This window comes from Copadichromis virginalis, linkage group LG23, assembly GCF_057382275.1.
Source record: "Copadichromis virginalis isolate Kocher_CV1m ecotype Utaka linkage group LG23, C_Virginalis_male_GT1.1, whole genome shotgun sequence".
In the NCBI taxonomy this organism is placed as follows: Eukaryota; Metazoa; Chordata; class Actinopteri; order Cichliformes; family Cichlidae; genus Copadichromis; species Copadichromis virginalis.
The window spans coordinates 41,832,548-41,842,659 of NC_140639.1; the positions used below are offsets into that span (position 1 = coordinate 41,832,548).

The window sequence follows — 10,112 nt, forward strand, 5'->3', positions numbered from 1 at the left end:
TTGTATTCAGCATTAAAAATGTCCTTTTCAAGCCAGACATGTTACTCTACCTTTAACTAAAAGGAAATAAAAATATAATTAGGGTATTTCTGCATCGACCTTCCAATGGGTGCTGGTAAAGCCTAGCTGTCTGGAATATGTATGGTGGCCTTAAGAGGTCAAATTCACTCAAGCTTAAGAAAAGACTAGCAGACAGAAAACCATTGCAAAAGCACACAAAATACAGCATAAGTTGAATAAAACATAACAGAAATAACAAAAAAATACTGTAAAAGGCATCAAAAAAACAAACAAAACAAAAGTGAAGTGTTTTTGGGGACACAGAAGTGACAAGCTAACAGTAACAGTAAGGCTACGTCCACACTATTGCGTTTTCGTTCCATTTTGGCCTCCCGTCCACACTGAGACGCTGTTTTCGCTCATGAAAAACGCAGCGTTTTGAAAACGCATACATTTGAAAACGGTGCTTTTGCGTCGCAGTGTGGACAGCGAAAACGGAGACTTTCTAAAACGAGGACGCATGTTACTCATATGATGCAGTCATGTGACCAATTAAACTAAGATAGCGGGGGGCATTATACAGCAGTTGTTTTGTTTGCTCTCAATTTTGACAGCCCTATTAAAGATTAACATCAGTCTGTACATGCTCCAGATAACTTTTCTTCAAATTCTTTAACTCTCACTCACTTTTGCAACTTTGTACTTTTGTGTTACTCGCAGCAACAACTCCACCTCATTGTTAGTCCATTTAAAAAACTTGGTGCTTCTCCTCAACATTTTGCCGTGATGTTTCAAAGAGCTGGAAAGTAAATAAACGGCAGACAGAAATGAGGCAGGCGGAATCTTCTTGCATTTCACGCATGCGCAATACTGGAATGTAAGCATTTTCGACCATTTCAATCTGGACGCACAACTCTGTGACAACGACTGAAAACGCTAGTGTGGACGTGGAGCGTTTTCAGACAAAAACGCTGTTTTCAAATCTATCTAGTGTGGACGTAGCCTAAATGTGTATTTTCAGTATTATATGTAACAAACCATGTTACTATGCATTGTTTTCCGCCTCACTGATGAACACTGCTTCTCTTAAACGTGTCTGTCTCACAGCAGTCCTTCTTTAGCTTTGGTTTCTGTCACTTCTGCAGCTGGTCCATCATGTTATTGTGTCCCCACAAACACTTCTTTTTTGTTTTGAGTTTTTAATTATGACTTTTACAGCATTTATTTTCAATTTTTTGTGATTTCTGTTCTGTTTTATTCAACTTTTGTTGTACTTAGTGTGCTTTTGCTGTGTTTTTCTACTTGCTGGAATTTTCACGAGTTGCAGTTCATTTGACCTCTCTGACCCACCGTAAATTTACCTTTAGAGACTATAATTCCACTGTAAGAAACCTCGGAGTGTTCCTGGATGGCTCTTTTAAACTCGAGAAACAGGTGTCCACTGTGGTAAAAAACAGCTTTTACCAGTTGCGTCAGATTTCCAAAGCAAAGCCGTTCCTTCCTTTAAAGGACCTTGAAAAGCTTATCCACGCATTTATTACATCCAGATTGGACTACTGTAACTCCCTATACTCGGGCCTCCAACACTCCTCTCTTTGCCGGCTCCGGTTAATTCAAAATGCAGCTGCGCGTCTTTTAACAGGTACGAGAATTCATGAACACATAACTCCAATTTTAGCCAAATTACATTGGCTCCCTGTTAAATATCGTATAGATTTTAAAATTCTTTTGTTCACTTTTAATATTTTGAATAATTTAGCGCCCAGTTATCTTTCTGATTTACTCCATTCATACAATCCCAACAGAGCACTTAGATCGTCCAACCACAGGCTCCTAGCACAACCTAGGACTCGAATGAAGTCGAGAGGCGACCGGGCCTTTGCATCCGTGGCACCCAGACTCTGGAATAACCTCCCCGTTCATATTCGCACTGCCGAGTCTATCCAGTCTTTTAAATTACGTCTTAAAACTTATTTTACTTTGGCTTTTGATTCTGTCTAGTTGGCTGTTTTAGCTTGTTGCGTTGTTACCTATTGTCTGTTGTCCTCTTTTATTGTTTGTTTTAACTGTCTCATGTTTTTATTGACTGTGAAGCACTATGGTCAACACTGTTGTTTTAATATGTGCTATATAAATAAATTTTGATTTGATTTGATTTATAATTGTTCATGTATACATAAACACTTACAGCTGCCCTCTTACAAAAAACTTTAGAAGGCTGTAAAGATGTTAAAGTTGGGCCTTTTTAACATGGGGGTCTATGGGGGTTGACTCACTTTTGAAGCAAGCCTCAAGTGGCATTTGTGGTACTGCAGTTTTGGACTTTTCTGCTTTGAGTTCACTATAACTGGCTGGTTGATCAAGTCCAGTACAAGGAGGCAAGGGGATAACAATGTGCAGCTAATACATTCCTGAAGTGCCAAGAATTCATATTGATGGCGCCTCAAAGAATGTTCTTTTCAGCAGTTCAGGATGGGTGTCAGCCATCTTCTCCCAACTTCTCAAAAACAGGAAATCAAGGGGGGTACTGTGGCCATTTAATGACAAATGAAGAGCTCCCACTGTGTCCAGCTGTGACTTTCAAAAGCGTGGAGGAAGGCTTGGTGGATAACAGCTAAATGGCTGCTGAGTGACAAATCAAATGGTTGTTGCAGCTAAATCAAAAGACAGCGAGTTACAAAGTGCAGCCTGAGAATGCAAGTCCTGCCAAGAAACCTTTTTCATCATTATGCTGCCCTCTACGGGTCTTCTTCCTCCAGCCTCCCTCTTTTTCCACCCCCCCCCATCCCCAACACACACACACACACATCATCATCATCACCCCTCCCCAGCACCACCAGCCCGCCTCCTCCACATTACCACAGCTTGCACCCCCCCCCCCCCCCCCCCTCTCCTCCCCTTCCTAAACCACCCCCCTTAAAGACTATTGCGCGCATTAAATTGCTTTTCATTTCCGTGCTGTGACAGTCTCTGAGATCGGGGGGGATTTATGCATTTTCACGAGTGACTTTCACTGCCATGCTACGGTAATTATTTCATAATACGTCCTTCGCTGCAGGGCACGGGCTGGTTTGCACCAACCAACCGAGATCAAGTTCCACTAGTTGACAACGCTGGGTGGAAAGATGAAGCGCGCGCGTACATAGGATATCCTATGAGCAGGAGCAACAGAACTGCAGAAAACAGAAGAAGAAGAAGGAGAAGAGGAGGAAAGGGGGGGGATCGGATTCTCGCATCCGAGGAGGCAACTGGAGGAACATTGATCTCCGGTCAATTTGGACGCACTGGCAATTGAAATAAAGAGACCTTGGGCAGATCTATACATAAACTGGTAGGAGCCGCACCGCTGGCAGCAGACAGGGGTGGGGGGGGATTCGTGCCTCTCTCTGAGCCTTCGTCAGTGCGCATGGATGAAAGTCACAGTTAAAATGCATGCGGCAAGTCCTGTCTGATGTGGGATTACCGCGTTTTTATTCGCCCCCCTCGCCTCCCGACCATGTTCCAACTTTGGTTTTGGCTCTTTTTCCGAGATGACACTGCTAATTTCAGTCGGCGCTGGGAGAGCACCGGAGCCCGTTTCGCCGCGCAGGCTGTCACATCATCGGCGTGAATGAGAACGTTACCCGCGCTCGTCCATGCCTGGTTTATGGAGCTAAACACCGCGGAGACTTGACTTGATTTTTTTTCTTTCCTCTTTCTTTTCTTTTCTTTTCCTCCTTTTTCTTTTATTTTTTTAACCATCCGGCTGAAGGGCGGACAGTGAAATCACGAAATCCATGTTTTCACTGAGGCTGGGGGGAAAAGACCGGACACAGCCGTGATTGTCAGCATGTTTTGGCGTTTACCGGAATCAGCACGGTAAGAAAACCCTGATTTATTTTCTTGCCCCCCCCCCCCCCCCCTTTCTTTTGGTTTAACTGCTTGTCTCAGCTGAGACGTTATGCCTTTTTAACGTGTTCTTTTTTTTATTGGGAGGAGGAGGGGTGAGTGTGTATAGGTGTGTGTGTGTGTGTGTGTGGAGGGGGGGGGGGGGGGATCTCTCCGTGGTGCTGAAACCTGCTTCCACCCTCAGTCACATTACTGAAGTTGATCCCGGATTTAAAGGTGCTTTTAAGAAAGGTGTCTGCGGCCGCTGTGCCAGTAACAAGCACAGAGCCCGCATTTCTGCGCTCCAGTTAGAGCATCCCGTTTTTTTAAAAAAGCCTGCTGCATCCGCACACGGATGCTCTGCAAAGACAAGGCGCGCTGATGCACTGGCGTTCCAAGTTATATCTCCATTATTTCCGTGAGCCTGGCTTTTAGAAACAAATATTTATTTATTTATTTATTTGAAATGGTGTTAAACTGAAACATTTCAAACATTTTGATTGACACCTCAGTGGTGGAGTAGGCTACCTGTGTGCGTGCGTTAAAATTGCGCTTATTTATTTTATTTTGATTTTTGGGAGGAGGGGGGGAATTTATGGAGCGATGTGTGGGCTTTTGTGCTCTTTTAAGGAACGCACACAGACCCAAATGTGTGCGTCTGCTGTGCACGCGCGTGTGTGTGCACGCGCGCGTCTGAGGCGGAGAGAGAGAGGGAGAGAGAAAGAGAGAGAGATCTGTAACCTTCTATATAGCAGATGCCATACATAATACTTGATTATAGAATTATCTACTCCACGTCAAAATGTAGTTTGGATCAGAGATCCTCCGCGAGATTTGCCTTTGATCAACTCCTCTCCTTTCTTTCTTTTCAATCTTTCTTTTCTTTTTTTTCCTCTTTTTTCCGCCCGTGGGCAGCAGCAGCAGCAGAAGGAGAAGAAGAAGAAGAAGAAGGGCTGCGACTGTCGCCTTGTAGGCTCATATTCACATTTTCTATGGCAGGTCGGATATATATATGTGTATCCATTTTTCTACAGAGATGAGGACTGTCTGCTTGTCCCTGTCGATTGGTATCAGGGAACCGGCATTTTATTTTTATTCGCACCGAGGACGGTTTTTAATCATAGCACAGGAATAAACACCCCCCTCACCCCCCCGTCTTTCATCCTCATGTTGTGGAGGTGGAGAGAAGGGATCCAACAGTTTCCCCAAGTCGTCGGGTATGAGGGGTGAGTGAGGTATCTTTGTAGTTCGGAGATAGGAGTTCATCCTCGAGGTTTTAATGTGAGTTTGAATCGTCAAAGGAAAAGACAAACAAACAAACATTTACACATACAAATAATAATAATAATAATAATAATAATAATAATAATAATAATAACAGAGACCGTAAATGCAACAATCACCCATCTCACAAGGAATGAGACTCGAGATTACCTGACAAGAAGTGTCGTTTGTCGTTTTTCCACTGTCATCTGTTAACAAATACTGGAATCTCCGAGTCTGCAAACGGTGGATGGCGATAGCTTCTTCTTTTTCTTCTTCTTATTCTAACAAGATGGATTGGAATTCAGGCGAGCTATCAAAAAATGCGCAGTGACCATCCAATAGCGGATACTTGTGTTACTTTAAATACAACATTCTTTATGCATGTAGTTGTTAAACACGCAACTTGTTTTCTGCCACTTTCAAAATCAAAATGATGCCGACATAACACATCTGCATATTGGAAAAATATGTGTGCGTGTGTGTGCGTGTGTGTGTGTGTGTGTGTGCGTGCGTGTGTATGTGTGTGAATACATCTAATGTTTGCTCTTTTAGGCTCTTCTGAGTGAGCAAATTTGCATTTCTGTAAATATTGCACCTGTGCCCATGATGTGTAAAACACAACTCGTCCTTTTCTCTCCCCTCCTTAGATGACACCTCATACTGGTACTGCACTTGAGTGAGCTGGGGCATCCTCTCCCAGGAAAAATGCATATCTGGATCCTAAAAATAATACTTCTGATTGCATCATCTCTGAGGCTGGTTGAGATGTATGACAATTATGGGGAGATCTGCCGAAACCTGTGCACGTGCGAGGAGAAGGAAGGGATCCTGACGGTGAGCTGCGAGAACCGGGGGATCATCAGGCTGACGGAGATCAGCCCTGTCCAGTACTCCATGTACCACCTCCTGCTCACGGGGAACCTCCTGAAGAAGCTGTCGGTCGATGATTTCATCAATTACACCGGGGTGACCATCCTGCACTTGGGGAACAATGATATCTCTGAGATAGAGTCGGGTGCCTTCAATGGACTCCAGGGATTAAAAAGGTTGCACCTGAATAACAACAAGATAGAAGTTCTGAGAGATGAAACCTTTAAAGGACTTGAGAGCTTGGAATACCTACAGATTGATTATAATTTCATCACAAACATAGAGTCCAACGCCCTGAGCAAACTACACCAACTAACAGTGATGATTCTGAACGACAACCTGCTCTCTGCCCTTCCTCCCAACATCTTCCGGAATGTCCCCCTTACGCACTTGGATCTGAGAGGGAACCGCTTAAAAATGTTCCCCTATATTGGCCTCCTAGAGCACATGGACAAAGTTGTGGAATTACAACTGGAGGAGAATCCGTGGAATTGCTCCTGCGAGCTCATTGCTCTGAAGGCTTGGCTGGAGAGTATAGCTTACACAGCTCTGGTGGGAGAAGTGGTGTGCGAGACGCCATTCAGGCTCCATGGAAGAGACCTGGATGAGGTGTCAAAGCAGGAACTCTGCCCACGAAGACCCCTAGAAGACACAGTCAGGCCTGCGCCGCCTAGCAGCACTAATGGATACTATCAGACCACACCAGCCGCTGTCACAGCCTCTGCCACCTCCTCGGCTGTTTTAAGGTCTTCTTCCAGGCCTACCAAGGGCACACGGCAATTGAACAGAACCAGGTTAAAGCCCACCTCCCGAATACCAGGCGGCAATCCATACAACTATGGCCCCATCATTGCTTTTCAGACCAAATCTCCTGTGCCTTTGGACTGCCCCACTGCTTGCACATGTAATCTGCAGATATCTGAAATTGGGTTAAATGTCAACTGCCAAGAGAGAAAGATTGAAAGCATTTCTGACCTAAAACCCAAGCCATACAATCCTAAAAAAATGTATCTCACTGGAAATTACATCCCTGTGGTGCGGAGATCAGATTTTGTCGACGCCACTGGATTGGATTTGCTTCACCTGGGAAACAACAGGATAACTCTGATCCACGACCGGGCTTTTGGGGATTTAACCAACCTGCGTAGGCTGTATTTGAATGGTAATCTCATGGACAGGCTCACAGGAGAAATGTTTTTTGGTTTGCAGAACTTACAATATCTTTATTTAGAGTACAACAAAATCAAGGAGGTCGATGCGGGCACTTTCCGCTATCTCCCTAATCTGCAGCTGCTTTTCCTGAACAACAACCTCCTGAAAACTTTACCTGTGGGCATCTTTTCCAGCCTCTCCCTGTCTAGGCTTAATCTGCGTAACAACCATTTCCAAAACCTCCCCGTGAGTGGTGTTTTGGATCAGCTCAAGCTGCTGTTGCAGATAGATCTGTTTGAGAACCCCTGGGAATGCTCCTGCGACATAGTGGGGATGAAGATATGGCTCGAGCAGCTCAGTGCAGGCACTGTGGTTAATGAGGTCGTGTGCAAGACGCCAAAACGCCACACAGGAATGGACCTGCGTTCTGTCCCGTCAGAGCAGCTCTGCCCAGATTACTCCGAAGCCTATGTCTCGCCAACTCCACCTACGGAGGAGCCCATGGACGAACACGTTGTCACCACAGGTGCTACTCGGAGGTTGGAACCCCCTGGCAGCACCGTCCCCCTCTCCGTCCTCATCCTCAGCCTCCTGCTTGTTTTCATCATGTCTGTCTTTGTGGCTGCGGGGCTCTTTGTTGTGGTCATGAAAAAGCGTAAAAAGTCACAGAGTGACCGTACTAGCACTAACAACTCCGACGTCAGCTCTTTTAACCTGCAGTACAGCCTCTACAGCAACCGCTCTGGACCTAAAGTTAAGGCCCCGGCTGGTCATGTATATGAATATATCCCCCATCCAATGGGCCATATGTGCAAAAATCCCATTTACAGGTCAAGGGAGGGGAACACAGTGGAGGATTACCGTGACCTCCATGAGCTCAAGGTCACATACAGGAGTACCCCAGATGATGAGAGGGACAGTAGTACAATGAGGAGCCCTTCATACAGTGTTAGCACCATCGAGCCACGTGAAAACCCTTCCCCTGTGCAGGATGCAGACCATTTCTTCAGAGGGATCCTTGAACCCGATAAGCAGTCACCCCACCAGTCCATCCCGTCAATCCCAGCAGGGGCCAATTTAGAGTACAAGTATACGGGTCCCGTGTCGTACACGTACAACCCAAATTTTGATGTCAGACGTCAGTTCTTGCACCCGGAGAGAATAAGAGAAACAGTGCTCTATGGCACAGCACCCAGTACTGTTTATGTCGAGCCCAACAGGAATGAGTATTTGGAGCTAAAAGCTAAACTGCAGTCTGAGCCTGATTACCTCGAAGTTCTTGAGAAACAGACCACCTTTAGCCAGTTCTGAGCAACAGAGTCGTGAGCATAATGAAGCATTTTCTCTCTCGACCCTCCTTGAAACAGTGGCTCAGTTTCTAGGGTGCCTTGGCACAAATACAAACAAGCGAAAGAGAAAGAGTTGAAACGGGGTGTGCCGAACAATCTTATTCTTATTTCAGAAACATGACATTACAGGAATGGATACAGCTTTCTCGAGACATGGATGAACAAAATTGCTTAACTGATGATGCAAAATCTATTTTTCTATGGTGAAGATTGAATAACACACAAAAATGTAAGTGTACAGGTAAATCTTACCCAACTTCATTTTCAGGAATATAACCATACATACGATATATTGTGAATCAGAAAAAGAAATGTTTATAAAAATCACACCTGGACATACAAGAAAAAACAAACAAACAACAAAAAAAAAAAACCCAACACATTGTACAGCAGATCATCAAAACTGTGTAGGACTATTTTCTGCTGTAGTCTGTAAGTAAGTATTTATTGATATAATCTGCCATGTCTTTTCAAAACTTTTGATTCTTCATCAGTATTACCTGTGTCATCATACTCCATCATCCTCCGGAAAAAGGCTTATGTTTCTAGTTTCATTTACTGTAGCTCTGCATTGTAAAAGTGGCTTTTCTTTTTCCTTTTTCCTTTTTTGTTTTTCTTTTCTTTTGTTTCTCGGAAAGTGGCACACCCCAATGTCCAAAACAGACTGCGTCATTTGAAGAAGATGAAAAAAAAGAAAAAAAAGAAGTGTCTTTGTATGCTTTCTGCACTTTTTGGAAATGGAAGGCAAGTTAGCCTTCAATGAGCTCTCATAAAGGAGATTATTATATTAAAAATGAATATGGCTATTCATTCTTAATATGTAGGATTGATATGTTATCAAAACAAAAATTCATAAATGATATTTGAAGTATTAATTATGTTGTGTAATACTGGCATTTTAATCAATGTAACACCTATTTTTATACGAGCATTGGCAAATTCTCTATCGATTATGGGTTTCTTTTGTTTTGATTGCTTTGCACTTATTGCACTATATTGACCAAACTATGTTATTGTCATCAAATAAACATGATGTCAGGTTCATATAATGTGCTTATGCGGAAACTGAAGGTGGAATGAGGCCATTTGGGTTTTTGGTTCAGCATGTGGGTTTTAGATGTGAAATCAAGAGAGTTTTCCAACAGCTAAAAGTTGTTTTATGCCATAATCAGTTAACAATATATCGGCTGACCAGATCAGACTATGGTGGGCACTCAGTTAAAGAAGATAAAGACAGTGTATACGTGCTCCACTTAAAGTGGAGGTTGCGTCGTCAGTGAGAATTGAAATCAATGGGTATTAATCAATGACCATTATGTAAGGCTGGCCTTCTGCAATTATACCGCGACAACATAATCCAGATTGTCGTCTGTCAATGGATGAGCAGGTGTTTTATATAAACATCATTTAACATCTTCGCAAAGTCAGCGGGTATGAAACATAAAGATGTGCTGGATTATGTTTTTGGTGTCGAAACGTAATAGGTTTGTTTGATATGCAAACAGTTTTGTAAGTCAAGAAGTTTAAAAATATAAGAAAACATGTTCAAAATCTGCTTTTTTTCTCCGGTCTTTCAAGTGCTTGTTTGTTAATTGACGTTTCACTTGA

At 43.5% G+C, this 10,112-nt stretch overlaps 1 protein-coding gene across 2 annotated transcripts; it reads left to right on the plus strand.

Moving 5' to 3' along the window:
- Positions 1–2,940: 2,940 nt before the first annotated feature.
- slitrk5 (SLIT and NTRK like family member 5) lies at positions 2,941–9,314 on the plus strand. Of its 2 annotated transcripts, none has more exons than XM_085447952.1 (2): positions 2,941–3,858; positions 5,781–9,314. In XM_085447952.1, exon 2 carries the CDS (start codon positions 5,839–5,841, stop codon positions 8,464–8,466), a length of 2,628 nt encoding a protein of 875 aa, XP_085304078.1. In that variant the 5' UTR covers positions 2,941–3,858; positions 5,781–5,838; the 3' UTR covers positions 8,467–9,314. The 2 variants fall into 2 exon arrangements, with proteins under 2 accessions (XP_085304078.1, XP_085304079.1); XM_085447953.1 differs by lacking the exon at positions 2,941–3,858 and adding an exon at positions 4,612–5,093.
- The last annotated feature ends 798 nt before the right edge of the window (positions 9,315–10,112 follow it).